Genomic DNA, 17,044 nt, shown 5'->3' with positions numbered 1-17,044 from the left:
GGCCCCCCTAGAGGCTGTAGGAGGCAATCTATTTCCTTACTTTTTCTAGCTTCTAAAGGCGACCAGCATGTTAGCTCCTTCCCCCTCCCCCAGCTTCAAAAACAGTGCAGAGCATCTTTCATTTCTTCCCTCTCTCCCTCCCTCTCCACTCAACTTCTGTTTTCACATCTCCTTCTCTGCTTTCCCTGTTTCCCTCTTGTAAGGACTAATAATTCTATTGAGCCTACCCAAATAATTCAGGATAATCTTCCTATCACAAGATCCTTTACTTAGTTACAATTGCAAAATCCCTTTTGTCATGTAAGATAACATGTTCACAGGTTTCAATCACTTAAATATATATTCCTATGGGGGGAGCATTATCCTGTCTACTACCTATGCCAATAGTCGGGCTATTATTCCCTGGTGATAAATCCCTCTTCTGTATCTCTGATTTGAGATCATGGAACTTTGCAAGCTGTATTTCTGCTTCCTGTTGGGTTCTGACAATAAGGACCACTAATGATGCTGAAAGGCAGTGAAGGGAGGAGGGGAATTTTTGTTTAACTTCACTGTTTATTTGGCATTGCTCCAGCAGCTGTCATTCTCACTGGAAACAACACAGGACACAGATCCTGCTTTTCTCCACATTGCTCATAATCTGAGCAATGACTGGTCCTCAGAGTACCACATTCTTACTTCTTAGGACCACTGCTCTAAGCATATTGGTTCTGATTACCTCAAATTATTGTCTTTCCTTCCCCAGCCCAAAAGAGGATAGCAGGCTTTTGCTATAATTGCTGTAGTGTTTATTTTTAGATTTCAGTCCTCCATCCTCTTTTTAACCATTTGAGTTCATTAAAATCTCAGTTGGAATACCTAGTATACTTTTGTTGTCCTGATATATTTGTACTATGATTAGTTATTTAATTCCTCCCAAAACATGGGTACAAAATTAAAGTGTAATAATAGTACAAGAAACCGTAGATGAAAATAGCTTTCATGGAAGAAAAATTATTTTAACCCTGATTAATGCTGGGTTTTTGTGAAACACCATGGCACAGAAAGGCAAATCTGTCTTCTTAAAAAATCATTTTATAACACTTTAAAGATCACATTTTCTTAAAGCAGAAAAACCAAAATACAAAAGATATTAATTTTGGTTTTGATATTATTTTGAACAGAAAATATTTTTTTAAAAATATAATTCAGGATTCTTAGAAAATTTAATAGATCTTAAAGTTAAAATTATGCTGAAAACTGATTTAGGCTCACTGAATTTAATAATTGTGTTATTTTGAATGTCAGTAGTTTAATAGTACATCTTAGTGAAAATCTTAATAAAATTTAACTTGTGTGGGGGAGGAGAAAGAGAAAGAGCTCTATTACATATATTCTTACAGTTTCAAAATAAGCTGCCGAAAGAAACTATTCATTTGAATTTCCAGATATTTGCTGTAGTGAAGCAACACTCAGAATTTGTGAACTCATTTACCACATATTTGAACATCCTTTACTACACTCTTGCCAGAGACAAATGTACTCAACATAAAATAATAATGTTTCAATCATGGAAATGTGATCTTAATCATACTTAATTCTGCTTTTTATACTCTGACATTAATTAGCAACCCAGAACCCCTTCTGAATCTCCACATCCAGTCTTTGAAGAGGTTATTATTCAGATAGGAATGATGTTGTCTAGGAGTGCACTTCTCTTAATGTACCTAATATGATTATTTTAAAAATATCCAGATCCTCATCCCCTTCTCCTCTACCTTCTACCCGATATCAATGGCCTCTTTAAGGTCCTTGGAATCCTGGGAGGAGAGAAAACTGTATCAATTTATCCAAAGTCAAAGCCATCAAGTATATGTGCTGAATAAGATACACTAAAGGTATCTGAAATTGAGGTAAATTGCTGTTTAAAGAGAAAAATAATTCACAAAAGAAAAAGGAAAATTTGAAGTGTGTGTCTATTTGAATGCATTGTGTGTGTGAGACAGAAAGTAGAGTGCATTATTGTGCTCCAATCTATGGTGTGGTACTAATGATAGAAGATAAAAAAATGTGAGAGCCAGGTGTGCTTTATGCCAGATGAAGATATATTTTGGTTATTTTTTAAATGTCAAAATTATTTTAATAGGACATTTTCCATCTTCTTTTGATCTGCCATTTGTCCTAGATAAAATGAATGTACTATTTGGATCTGATTTCTGATGAAATTATACATATTTTCAAATATTTAAATGATTGAAAAACTCAGGCCTTACTGATGTAGGCAAAATGAGTAATTGAATTAACCATCCCATTTTCATCTGGGTGTTTTGTTAGAGGATAGCTTTAGGCAGTGTCCATACAACAGATAGTGAAAAGAAACAAGCTAATTACTGTTGTCAAATATATGAGTCTAGAGGAATAAAATTAATAGGCAAAATTTTTTACAATAATTACATTAACAAAATAGTTTCCAAATTAAGATTGTCATTGTTTCTTTCATATTAATTCCATTTCACTCTATATCACATTTCTCTCTCTCTTGCTTTTTCCTCTCTTTGGCTTCCTTTGCAAGAAGCACTGATTATACAGGCCTATTTATCACCTCAACTTAAAATGGTTAATGCTTGCCAGTGACAGATACTTAAAATTATCTTTCCTTTTGTTTTTTAAATATTTATTTATTTGAGAGCTGGAGCTATGGTGTAATGGGCTAAGCCTCCGCCGCTGGCATCAGTATCCCATATGGGTGCTGATTTGAATACCTGGCTGCTCCTCTTTGGATCCAGATTTGTGCTTGGCCTGGGAAAGCAGTAGAAGATAGTTCAAATGTTTGAGACCCTGCACCTGTGTGGAAGACCTGGAAGAAGCTCCTGGCTCCTGGCTTCGAATTGGTTCAGCTCTGGCCATTATGGCCATTTGGGGAGTGAACCAGCGGATGGACCGCTCTCTCTCTCGCTCTCTCTCCTTGTCTCACTCTCTCTCCCCCTCGCCTTTTCCCTCTCCCTCTCCCTGTCTCTGTCCATAATTCTGACTCTCAAATAAATAAGAAAAAAAAAGATTTTATTGCAGAGAGAGAGAGAGAGGTCTTCCATCTACAAATTCACTTCCCTAGATGGCTGCAATGTGCAGGACTGGGCCAGACCAAATCCAGGAGCCAGGAGCTGCATCCAGTTATTATGCATGGATTCAGGGGTCCAAATATTTTGACTATCTTCTGCTACTTTTCTCAAGCCATTAGGAAGGGGCAGGATCAAAAGTGGAGTAACTGGGACATGAATTGGTGCCCATATGGGGTGTTGACATCGCAGGCAGTGGCTTTATCTGCTATGCCACAGTGCTGATCCCCTCAAACTGTCTTTTCTTAGCCTGAAACTATTGCATCAAATTTATCAATTAGCTGACCTCCCAATATTTGCCTTCAAGATCTTTCTGTCCACATAACTTAAAAATTGTTGGTGATATATTTTATTTTCTCCTATAACTGTTAACTTTTAGCAAAATACCTTAATAACAAATCACCTCATTGAACACATAGCTTGTAGAAATGTGCTTTCTTCACATTGCCGTATTATTGTTTCCAACAACTATTTTGTATAATTTATTTTTATTTATTTATTTATTTATTTATTTTTTTGACAGGCAGAGTGGACAGTGAGAGAGAGAGACAAAGAGAAAGGTCTTCCTTTTGCCGTTGGTTCACCCTCCAATGGCCGCCGTGGCCGGCGTGCTGCGGCCAGCGCACTGCGCCGATCCGATGGCAGGAGCCAGGAGCCAGATGCTTTTCCTGGTCTCCCATGGGGTGCAGGGCCCAAGCACCTGGGCCATCCTCCACTGCACTCCCTGGCCACAGCAGAGGGCTGGCCTGGAAGAGGGGCAACTAGGACAGAATCCGGCGCCCCGACCGGGACTAGAACCCGGTGTGCCGGCGCCGCTAGGCGGAGGATTAGCCTAGTGAGCCGCGGCGCCGGCCTATATAATTTATTTTAAAATGGTATTTGACTAGCTGATGATTCTACTGTTCTATCCGCGTTTTAGTGAACTGCAGTCAATTCCAACCCATCCTTCCCTAACGTTGAATTTACCAAATGTTGTATCTCTTCCCTAAGAGCCACATTTCAGATTTTTCAGTGCTTGTGAAAAAAGTAAGAATGCCATGAATCATCACAATACTAGAAATATACTTTTTAGTTACACTGATCAAAGTTAATGAGGTAACAAGAGTAAATCTTTGTGGAAATCTATGCCAATAATGTTCGTGTATGAAGAATTAAAATTTTATATTTACACAAAGTATATGGTAATGCCAGGTTGTAATTTTTGTGGTATAATTTAAGTTAAATTGAAAGTAACCTCCCTATTATTAGATAGTATATACTGGTACATTATTTTATGGCTTTATAGCCTGCATGTGGTCACATTCTTTAACCATAAATTTAAGGATTTATTTTGAAATTTCCATGCAAGCACAAGATTAGTCTTTATGACTCTTTGTGTCTACAAGTCAGCATTAATCACTTTAAGAATGCAATGTTCAGTGTCTTGACCACATGGATTTTCAGCCGAACTCATTCATTTGGAGGTTGCATGTTTACTAATTTTCTGTTTTAGGGAGGTTACTCCATAGCCTTTTGATCTCACCATAACGTGGATCTGAAGATCCCAAGATCTATTCTTGGGCTTGATTTTTTTATATCTGTCTTATTTTCTTCCACTGTGCTTTATGAATTAGAATCACTCAGCCAGCAAAAAGGCATTGAGGCATATTCAGTCTCCTTTTGGACTTTCTGTCAGTTGCTATGTGAATTTTGATAGATTTTGGCATTTATCTCTTGGGGATTCATGATTGTCTTTGCTGGCACCAGGAAAGCTTTTCTGGGTCCATCTTGTATTAGCAGTAATTTCTTCTTATTTGATGCAGTATAGTAGTATACATTTTATAGTACTTTCTTCAGTGTGTGTAAAGGCATATTTATTTAGAAGCTCTTTATGTATGCTTTCAAAGTCACTTTGAGTCCATATGGAGACATGTAGCATTTAGCCCAAATATTAATTATTAGATAGAATTGCATTCCTGTATTTTAGCAATACATCATTTGTGTATAATACTACAAGGTTCTATGTCTTTTTAGAGACATTTACAAATGTATTCTTAGTGTTTTTCAAATGTCATTTTCAAGCTAAATGAAGTAATTAAATGAATTGTATTTTTACCTATCTGAAAAAGCAAAAGAAATATTATGTATTATACAAATGTGATACATTATAAAATAATTTAGCAATCATAAAGGCTATTTATTATGTAGTGGACAAAATGAGGTTTAGATCTTAGATTTCTTTACTAGAGATGTGTACATTTTCTTTTACTTATTTAAAAAAGAGATGAATACTGTGATAAAAACAGACATTTCAATCATTCGAAACTGCAAGATTTTAGATTATTGAGAATGATTGCAATGAGTACAATGATACACATCAATAGAGTGAAATTGGTAATCTTTTCACCAGTATCTGCTGAAAGTAATTATACAAAAAGAATATATGGTTACTTTGACTTTTAAGGTGGTCTATGTTTGTAAAATTTAAATTTTGCTTTTAAAAATTTCCCCATATATTTTCTGTATATAAGTTAAACAATAGAGAATTTGAAGCTTCATATTTAGATTATGTCTAGGTCATCCACCCATCAAGTGAGAAAAATTCAGTCAGTTCATTCAACACATCTTTGAAGATTTTAAGAATTTACTGATACATATTTGAACCACTGGGCTTACATTTACAAAGAGATAGCTTCATTCAACTTTCTATATCCTTATTTGTATGACAAAAAGAAAAAGAAAAATTCAGGTTTAAGGATTCAGGGCTACACAGAGTGGTAAAGAAAAGTATTAATAATGAATGAAGATGATTATCTAACCTTTAAGAGACAAATCTGTAGTCTTAAATAATACAATTTCATAGCAAGAAAAAATAAACAAGCACATTCTTAATCTCCAAATCTTTTTTTCTGTAGTAAGCATTGTTCACAGCTCCCTGAACAGCCAAATACCTCTCCTGCTTCTCAAACCATGCCGTATTTCTGACACATGCTTCCACAGGCTTATCTGCAATTCTAGGACTAAGTTTAAACCAAGAGCTCATTATATGACTTTTCTTCCCAGAATCTTTTTCTCTGAGATATTAGTGATGTCCCGTAGTACTACCTGTACCTGTCAAACAGCTCTACCTATAGATGAATGCCTTTGGGATTCATAAGGAGATTGGAATGAAATGTGAATTAGCATTACCCTGCAGCAGGATTATCTTTGTATATGTGTGGCTGAGAGAATATTTGAGAATCATAGGAATATGTAAAAGGTTTGGGGTACATACTCGTGCAAAAGCATCCATGAGCTTGTACACATAGTTATAAATTCTTCTTCATTGCATCAACTTGTTCTTGCCCCGAAGTTTAAGTGAAAATATCACTGGTGGAAAGTGTATGTCAAACTTGTCAATAACATCTACCATTGGCATATTTCCCTTTTTAGTAAGACTGTTGAAACTGCAGGTAAATTACATTGGGCTATGTCTTTCTGCTTACTGATGAAAAGAAAAAAAAATAGTTCTTAGCACCTAGGAGCTCCCTGCTTCTATCATGTAGGCTTGGTGTTCACCTGTTGAACATTAGCCTGTTCTGGAACACCAACATCAGGTAGGTCTACTCTGTAACTTTGAGAAGTCAAAGAAAGAATGTAACCCTCCTTAATCATGCCTGGAAATAAACAGAACATTAATATTACACATACAACAAAATGACATATTATCCTAGTTCCGTGATTCTTGTTTCTTTGCCAATTGTAAATTTAGTCTCTTTTTTTCTTCTTTTGATAAAATTTATCATCATGCTCAATTACAAAAGTACATTCTCATTGCTTCCATACTGCATCCAAATCAGAAAAATCTACCCCCCTTATACCTTTCCCCAAATCACTTAATGTAAGTAGAAAGTCCTTTCTAATGTGCTTTTCCTGAGGCGTCCTGGTTTTTCATGATGTGCATTCCTGACTTTAATTTATTAAATTTCAGATGTGCTCCTGAAAGTCATTGGTTGAGAGAGAGTATTACCAAATAGTTACAATGGGAACTTTATTTTTTTTCACTGATATACACTAGATTTTAAAGTAATCACAGATCATTAAAACTGTAGTAATGTAACATTCATAACCATTGGTTTGACAAAGGTGTTAAACAAGGATTGGCAAAATTGTATTTGCAGCAATACTGATGTAGGATTTCTTATTTAGCTTCCACATATAAGGCAGAATATGCAGTATTTGTCTTTTTGTGTCCAGCTTATTTCACTCAACATGATGTCCTCCAATGGCACCCATTTTATTGCAAATGGTAGAATTTACTTCTTTTTTTATAGTGAATAACATTTCATTGTGTCTATATACCACATTTTCCTCATCCATTCATGTGCTGATGGACAACTTAGTTGATTGCATTTTTTTTATTGTGAATAGTACTACAATAAACATGATGGTGCAGTCATCTCTTTGCTACAATGTGTTCATGTCTTTTGGGTATATACTGTAGTGGGAAGTTGAGAATTAATAAAAAAAAGTGATCCCTGTATGCAGCAAAGTCAATGGTCACTGTTTATTGTACCAAAACATATATAACATGACATTTACCATATTATCAATTTCTGAGTGTACAGTTCAGTGGCATTAAATCCATTCAGTTGTTCTGCAGCCATCACCTCTGTTCTTCTATAGAACAATTTTTTCATCCTTTAAAAATTGTATTTAGTTTTATTTATTTGCAATGTAGAAAAAGATGGAGAGATGGAAATATACATAGATGTAGACAAAGCTTTCATCACTATTTCACTCCCTAAATGCTTGTACATAATGGCTGAGACCCATGTTATGGCTGAAGTTGAACCAAGGCCAAAGCCAGGAGCCAGGAACTCAATTCAGGTATTCCACATGAGTGCCTGAAACCCAACTACTTGAGCCATCACTGCTGCATCTTGGGGTCTGAATTATCAAGAAGCTGAGATCAGGAGTTTCATATGGGACTTAAATTCAGGCAGTATGATACAGTATACATGCATAGCAAACTGAAATCATAATAGCTAGGCCGATGTCTACCCCTTTTCCCATGTTCTGAAACTGAAACTCTGTACCCATTAAGCAATAGCTCACCATATCCTCCTTTCTTAAGCCCTTGGTAACCATAATTCTATTTTATATCTTTATCAATATGACTATTTTAGGTACCTGTTATTGGGATAATCATACTATATTCTTTTTTTAAAAAAAAGATTTTATTTATTTATTTATTTGAAAGAATTACATAGAGGCAGAGGCAGAGAAAGGGGGGGGGGGCTTCTATCCACTGGTTCACTTCCCAAATGGCTGCAACAGCCAGAGCTAAGCTGATCTGAAGCCAGGAGCTATGAGCTTCTTCTGGGCATCTCACATGAGTCCAGGGACCCAATGTCTTGGGCCATCTTCTACTGCTTTTCTAGGCCATAGCAGAGAGCTGGATCAGAAGAGGAGCAGCTGGGACTCGAACTGGTGCACATATGGATTCCGGCACTGCAGGTGGTGGGTTAGCCTACTACACCACGCTGCTGGCCCCCATACTATATTCTTTTGTGACCTGCTTATTTCAGTTAGCATATCATTATCAAGTTCATCCCTGTGTTGTATCAGGTGTTAGAATTTCATTCCTTTTCAAGGATCGATAATACCTCATTGTATGTATATTTTGTTTATTGACTTATTTGCCAATGGACATTTGAGTTGTTCCCACCTTTCGGTAATTGTGAGTAATATTGCTATGAGCATTGTTATGTGAGTCTAGTGGTGATACATTCTTAGCAGTGATGAGTTGAATAGCTTCAGCAGTTTTGATCTTGCATTAGAAACCTAAAATATTCTCCTACCTCTTTTCCCAGGTTACCTCCACCACCACCAATCCCCACACTCTGAGAAATCATGATGGCAGAATGTCTAGAAGAGTGTATAAGAGCGTATTTCCAAAAGTCACCACTTAGATAACAGCCATAGGGATGGGGAAAATTAGGAAAAGCAGAATAAAAAGGCAAAGCAATTCTGAAATGAATTTTCTTTCAAAATGTACTTTCAAAACTAACAGCAAGTCTGATGCTTTGCTATTTACGCTATTTACAGAAGTGCTAAAAACAGGCTTGCTAAAGGGGTGGGAGTTGCCATTGAGTGAGAAATACGGTCAAATCACTTATTTTTCAATTTTGAGCTATCATTTATCACTCTCCACCTTGAACATAAACTCAAAGAGTTTAGGGCCTTGCTTGTCTTATTTTTTGTCTCTAGGAGAGAGAACATAACAGATATTTAATAAATATTTATGGAATAAATGAGTAAAATTTATTAGAATGAGTCATTTTATCATTTTGTAGGCATTGTGAAAAGTGTTATAGAGCATCAGATAACATCATCCCTGCCTACATAATACCTTGAGGCTACTCAGGGAATTAGAAATACACTACAAGATAGCTATAATTAAACTACAAGGGTATACAGAGAAAGTAAAGATTACCTCTGTTAGGTTCAGTAAGGGAAGTTACAAAGCAGAGTTGATTAGCACAGGAAGGATTTTTATTAGCACAGGAAGGTGAAAGTATGAGGTACATCCGTTGAACATGAGAAAAGGTGCAGTGGTAGAGAAGTGTAACAATGAACTGTAGGTTTTAAAGCTCCTGTTCACCTTGCTTCATTGAAGCTTCATAGTGACTTGAATTTCCCCATTCCCAGGAGGAAATAATAATTCTTTTTACCTCAAATCGGAAACCAAGAAGCACACAGTTAATTAACAAACACAGATTTGAATCCAGGCTTTCAGATTCCACAGACAGTGATGTTAGTGGCTAGAATATATTCATGACTGTTAATTAACTTATTTTGGGCTGATCTATAAAGTGTGGATATAGAAGAGGAAAAGAGGGAAAGACAAAACTCCGTGGGTTGAAATAGTGTAAGAAAGGAGTTATCAACGTTTGCTACTTTGAAATTAAACACAAAAATTATTTTTTGTACTTAAAATACAATAAAGTTCTTTGGATAGAATGCTTAAGTAGAAGTTATAAAAAATAGTTAAAAAGCATTGATTATTAACAGTTAATTTTACAAAGGTTCTTTACTGTCCATTTGTATATTTATGTAGTTTAGCCCTACAAATACATACTTCTGAACATTTTAAAATAATTTGGCTGGATTGTTTCAGACTCCCTCTTTAAAAATATTATTCACTTGAAATGTGTCCTAACATGTTCTGACCTGTGAGAACCCTGTTTTTAATTATAAAATTCAAAATAAATATGCTTGAAAATAAAACATATATCTCCCCCAGTTAAGGAAGATATAAACTAATAAAAGACATTACATAACAAACAGTTATGTATTTTTAATGGGTGGAAAAGAATATGAAGAAAAGAAATGTTCCAGAAGAGTAGCAATGTAATACTCTGTACAGTGTGAATTTGATAGGCAGCAGAGAGTTATGGGCATAATAATAAGCCATTTTTCTCTTGTCATTCTTGCTTTAAAGACTTTTACTTTTATAGGTAGTTAACTAACTATCTATCTATACATTAAAAACCTTTAGTATTTTCTCATCTGTGATGTGATAAAAATATGGATCTATACATTGAGTTGTTTACATGGATTAAAACTCTAAGGCAGATATGTATGTTCTTCTTACCATTTCTAGCAGCTATATGTATTAGAAATAATAAAAAGGAAATAGAGTTATATTTAATTTAAATATAATAAGATAAAAGGGACTGGAGAAATCAGGAGCAGTGGGAGTGATAGCTTATGTGTCAACATGGTTAGGCCATGATGCCCAGGTGTTTGGTAAAATACTAGAATAAATGTTGTTATGAAGATGTTTGTGGCTGTGATTAATAGATACAATCATTTGAGTATAGCTGATTATCTGCTATAATGTGAGAGATCCTCAACCAATCAAAGTTCTTACAAGGAAAGACTAACATTTCCTGAAGAAGAAGAAGCTGTTCTTTCCCTCACTACAATGTAGACTCCCTTAGTTCCCACCCTATTTGGCATGGTGTGCAGGTTTTGGACTTTTGATTTTGATTTTGTTTTGATTGCACCATCAACTCTTTCCTGATTGTCCAGCCTTTTTGTCTGCACTACAGATTTTAGACTTTTTAGTTTTCACTTCTATGCAGTTCAATTTTTGAAAATAAATCTCTTTGTGTATACTACTGGTTCTGTTTCTTTGCAGAACCCTAACTGATACAGTGACCAAATTATAAAGCCCGGAGAAATAACATGATTTTCCTAATGTCATGTAATAAATGGTAGCAAGGCTGCCAATAAAAAGATGAGGAAACTAGGTCATAAAATTGTCTAAAATATTGATTACAGACTAGGAATTAAATTCAGCTCTATAAACTTTCTACTCTGTCTTTCCTAGTGGAATGCATGCAGGGAATGATAATGATTTATGTTCAACCAATGCATTAAAAATCCTGAAATTCAAAGCAGATAAAATAGAGAAGGGATTGTTTGCTTAACTAAAACTTAGAGTAAAATTCCTTGCAGAACAAAATGGAGGAATCTGGAAAACATCATGCTGAATGAAATAAGCCAGTCCCAAAGGGACGAATATCATATGTTCTCCCTGATCAGTGACAACTAACTGAGCACCTAAAAGGAAACCTGTTGAAGTGAAACTGACACTATGAGAAACAGTGACTTGATCAGCCCTTGTCCTGTCTGTCGAAGAACAGTTTACTATTTTATTCTTTTTAGTATTTTCTTGTTCTACTTAATACTACTGTTTGAACTCTTTAATTAACACACAATTATTCTTAGGTGTTTAAATTTAACTGAAATTTGATCCCTGTTAAAAATAAGAGTGGGAATAAGAGAGGGAGGAAATGTACAGTTCGGAACACACTCATTCGGACATACCCCTAATGGTTGAGCTAGAAATGTACCATGGGACTCCAAATCCCATTAAGTTGGTATGTACCAATGCCATCTTACTAGTTAAAGTGATCAGCTTAAGTTCATAATTGATCATAAAGATAGGATTAAGTGTCAAAGGGATCACATAAACAAGAATAGTATCTGCTAATACTAACTGATAGAATTAAAAAGGAGATAATGATCCAGCATGGGAAGTGGGATACGCAGCAGAATCATAGAATGGCAGATGCCCTAAAGAGCACTCTGGCCTCAGAATCAGCCCTTAAGGCATTAGATCTGGCTAAAAAGCCCATGAGAGTATTTTAGGCTTGGAAAGCCAAGACACTGTGGCAAAAAAAAAAAAAAAAAAAAACCCACCACCAAAACAACAACAACAACAACATGACCTAAAAGAAAGAACTCTGTGAGTGAGATCCCAGCAGAAAGAATGGGCCATCAAAGAAGGAGATACCTTTCTCAGGGAGGAGAGAACTTCCACTTTGATTATGGCCTTGTCTAAATAAGGTCGGAGTTTGTGAACTCAAGAGGCTTCCATAGCCTTGGTAAATCATGACAAGAGCCTCCGGTAAGAGTATCAATTGTTAAATCAACAATGGGATTCACTGTGCACTTGTTCCCCGTGTGAGACTTCTGTCCTTAATGTGTTGTACTATGCAAATTAACAGTAAAACTAGTCTCCAAACAGTACTTTATACTTTGTGTGTCTGTGTGAGTACAAACTGTTGAAATCTTTACTTAGTATATACTAAGTTGATCTTCTGTATTTAAAGATAATTAAAAATGGATCTTAATGAAGAATGGGATGGGAGGGGAGTAGGAGATGGGATGGTTTGCAGGTTGGAGGGTGGTTATGAGGGGAAAACCGCTATAATCCAAAAGTTGTACTTTTGAAATTTATATTTATTAAATAAAAGTTTAAAAATTCCTTGCAGAGAACTTTCCCCAAAATTTTAAGTTGGTTTCATTTTTATGAAAACAGCAACTGTAAACTTTTCAAGACACATAGGAATACATTGGAAGAGGCATGTGTTATAAGCATATAGTAGAGAGAGTATTTAACTTAGCGCTTCAAGTACTCATGTGCCAAATCCTAGTACTTGGTTAGGTTAAATTTCCACCTCTAGCTCCCAACTTTAGTTTCCTCCAAATGTAGACCCTGGGATGCAGTGATGATGGCTCAGGGAATTGGATTCCTGCTACTCACATGGGAGACATGGATTAGGTTCCTGTCTTTCAGCTTGGGCCCTGGCCCAGCTGGGGTTGTTGCAGGCACTGGGAGGAACAAACCAGACGATATGCTCCCTATCTCTCTATCTCTATCTCTTTCTCTATCTCTCTACCTCTCAAATAAAAAATATTTTAAAAGCATATTTTATTTAAAAAATATTCCCCATATTCAACAATTACATCATCCTGTTGAAAGTGCACTTTGTAAGGATAGAAAAGACAAAGACAGGTAAGTAGGTATTCTATTATCTTACTAAGCTGTGGGGACCCATGAGCCGGCCATGGGCCCACATGCTAAGGCTTAGCTTGCTGACCCTTTGCAATAGTTACTGCTGTGTGGATGTTTATGGTTTCTGTTGAGCTGCAATATCGGGACCTTTCCATAACCTCAGGGTTGAGTCTACAACTATGGCCTTGGTACTTCCCATACTTCTTTTCCCACTGACCAAGAGTTGAGAAAACACCAGGTGGAGCAATGATAAGCTTTTTGCTGGCATCCGAGCCGCCTGCTACATGATCAGGAGCTTGATTGGATGAAGACACGTGATCAGCTTTATGGCTGGACAAGGAGTGTTGGACTGTGCATGATCAGGCACCCGATTGGAGCATCGCCGCATGGACTGTAACATGGACTAAGTTTGCATTACATGCTTCTGCAATGTTATACTATATAAGCCGTTCGTGTAATAGTAACAGGAGCTTCCCCTTTCTTTCGGAGCTCCCCTTGCTCGAGGGTTTCTTTTTCTATCCTGTTTAAATAAAGTCTACTGAAGACCGATAAGCTGCTTGCAACGTCGTTCCTTTGCGGGCAAGGGAGCGACACTAAGCAGGGATACACTGTCTCCTGGAAGCTTCATCACAATCTGAGTTATTAGCATCATTTTTAAATGGAGAAGACTAGGACTGGCAGAAACGGGGACTTGCCCATACTACTCAGAGTACCTGACTTCCAGTGCTGAACTTCCCCTGCTTCCTGGCCATGACACCCTGAGAATACCAGCATTAACAGAACAGTGGTTATGTAGATCTTTTGACAAGGATATTATTGTGAGCTAAATTACCATTCTAATTTAAAGGATATATGTGTTTGAACTACTGTGCTTGCATGAATATTAAGATTTGCCTGGAGGGAAAAAAAAAGGCACATCTCTTTCTCATCCCTAAAGATGACTTTGCCTTGTCTTCTTGGAACTACAAGTTGATTCTATGAGAGAATGGAAGATTTTTTCCCAGAAAATTTTTATTTAAGGTACATAAACTTCATGCATTTCATAAATACCACTTTAGGAACATAGTGATTCTTCCCAACATACCTACCCTCCCACCCACACTCCCACCCTTCTAGTGATTATCTCTCCTCTCTCCATCTTCCCCAGAGTGCTCCCCAATACTGGGTGAATATTCTTTGGACGGAGCATCCTATAAAATAAACTAGGCTTGAGGGTTCTTTTTTAAAATAAAATGCTAAGCGGGTTTACTGAACTAAAGTGGTTATTCTCATGTTTCATAGTTCTCTCAATCTCTCCTACCTTGATTTTTACTTTCTTCAGTGTAGTTGCATGTTCTTCAGGGAAAGAATATGTGCACCAATGGAACAGGGGTACCTTTACTGCCTCTACATTCTCTGGGTGGCTGAGACCCATCACACTTCCAGCCCACCTCACATATTTTCAAGGAGGCCACCACTGGTTTCATCACATTGCTGAGACTTGATCTTTCCTTTCTCATCAGAGAACAGGTGGACCTTGACAGTTCTTTACGACTCCATGAGTGATTTCTTTTGAGAGAGAGACATGTCTTTACTCTGCCAAGGAATGAAAACCCAAACAATCAGATCACTTTGGATGGTGCCAGATATATTCCACCAAATGCTACCTGCAGTAATTACAGTGAGCCACTGAAAGATGTGGTGGTTTTCTTTCAGGATCAGCTTTCAGTCTTGCCCACTGTCATAAGACCCACCAGCCACAGACAGCTTTCTCCATAGAGATAACCCAGAATTGCCATGGCCCAAGACAGGAAGGGGTGCAGCATGTCTTTGGTATGAAATGTCTGGAGCTTGGTATCAGGGGTTAAGAAGAAACTGTCTGAATTCGCTGCCCTTTCCTGGCACCAAACTTCCAAAAATTAGCCCAGGTGCTGAATAGAGACCACTCTTCTGTTCCAGCAGGGTGGTGGACCCAGAGGTAACATCTCACCTGGCTCAGTTCACAGAAAGCAATGCCCTTTCTTAAGAATGCAAAGTCTTGAAGGCCAGCATGAGAATCTGTCCTCAGGAGGTAAAACCACCCCCAAAGTGCACTACCAATTTAGGTTCTAGGCAAACTGTTTTTATTACACCTGGCACCAGAAGTCACACCAAAGGACACAGCGAGACCTTACACAAAGCACTTGGAGGAATCAACTTAGAAAAAAATAAATTAATTAATAACAACAACAACAAGCCTAGGAACCGTGCAGAATGGCGAGGAGAGGCAGAGCCGCCTAGGAGGGGTAAAACTGGAGGGAGGGAGTCTGGAGGGAGGAGAGAGCGGAGAAAGCTGAGCGCGGACGTCAGGAACACAAGCTCCAGCGGAGTCAGGCGCAGGCACTAGGGGAGCATGGGGTGTTTTGAATAATTATGAAAATTAGCATGTGTCTGCGCCATCCTGTGGGTGTGGCGCAGAGCGGAGTGTAAACTCCAGCGGGCTGGAGCAAACATTGGATTAGCGGCAGCCGCCTGTCAGCCTGCCGGAGGAGCGCGGGGAGCAGCGCGCCGCACGCCGACCGGCACGATGGCCTCGTCCCAGGGGAGAAACGAGCTCAAATTCGCCGACTGGATGGCAACTCTGCCCGAGAGCATCCACAGCATCCCCCTCACCAATTTAGCCATCCCAGGTAGGCGCGCGGAGGCTGCCGCTACCCGGCGCGCGGCACCCACTGCACCTGCCCCGCCCTGCTTTCTCTGCGCTAAGTGGTAACTTGCCACGGGGCCCGCGGGAGGGCAACTCTGCCTCTGGGCTGGGTCTCGGACCGGCAAGGCGTGCCGGGTAGCCTCGGGTTTCCGGGCGTTTTCCAAATCTCTGGGGACCCCGGTTCCAGGAGTCAAGGTGACTGCCCCCTCCCCCCCCCTTCCCCGGGCCCCGGCTTTTGAAACTGGCTGTGTGCCCAGGGCTAAGGCAGTGGAGAGCGCCTCGCGCCCCTTCCCACGGTTTGCCCTACAGATTTGAGGGGTGGGGGCGATTTCTGAGTCTGGGGGTGGCCGTGCGCGACCAGTGCCGGCTGTGTCCTAGGGCTGGTCTCTGGCGCCTGCACCTCTCCTAAATCCATCCCTGGCGCGGAATTGAGCGGATCTGGTAGATTCTAGGTTCGAACCTATCCGAACCATTAATATTCGTCCCCAGTCTCCTTTAACAAGACAAAACGCTCCGGAAAAGTGATTAAAGTTCAAGGACCTGCGGAGGTGTGATCGCTGCCCTTGACCAGGAGCTAAAGGGGGCCGAGGGGCCGAGGGGCAGTTTCCTGTTCGGTGTGGATCTGGAGGGCCTGGCCGAGTGGCCAGCGTCTGGAGTCTGGTCCCAGGGCTTGTTAGCGTCGTATCGCGCTCGGGCCAGGAGAGCAAATCCCTGCGGACTGTGCACCTGCTTCTAGCGAACGAAGCCGCGAAGGGAAACCTGCGTAGGCAGCGACAGAGGGGTGGGATTAACTGGAAAATAGTAGGGAGAAAGAAAGGGATTGCGCCGCTGGGCAGACAGCCTGGAAGGAGGAAAGCGCGGACAAAGCGGGGAAGAGTGGGAGACATCCAGAGGCTTCAGCATGGCGCGCGCGAGTTGGACTGGAGACCTGGGCAGGTTTCTGCGGCGGGA

At 39.0% G+C, this 17,044-nt stretch overlaps 1 protein-coding gene across 1 annotated transcript in view; it reads left to right on the top strand.

Annotated features, from left to right (window-relative positions):
• Window positions 1–15,723: 15,723 nt before the first annotated feature.
• PLCXD3 (phosphatidylinositol specific phospholipase C X domain containing 3) overlaps window positions 15,724–17,044 on the top strand; it is a 220,952-nt gene continuing 219,631 nt past the window's right edge. The window contains exon 1 of the mRNA XM_002714000.5: window positions 15,724–16,076. Within this exon, the coding sequence (XP_002714046.1) occupies window positions 15,974–16,076 (103 nt within the window). The 5' untranslated portion in view covers window positions 15,724–15,973. The remainder of the gene's footprint in view (window positions 16,077–17,044) is intronic.

Source organism: Oryctolagus cuniculus, chromosome 14 (genome assembly GCF_964237555.1).
Source record: "Oryctolagus cuniculus chromosome 14, mOryCun1.1, whole genome shotgun sequence".
Taxonomy (NCBI): domain Eukaryota; kingdom Metazoa; phylum Chordata; class Mammalia; order Lagomorpha; family Leporidae; genus Oryctolagus; species Oryctolagus cuniculus.
Note: the sequence above shows the minus strand (reverse complement) of the source record. Positions and strands in the feature narration are given on the sequence as shown.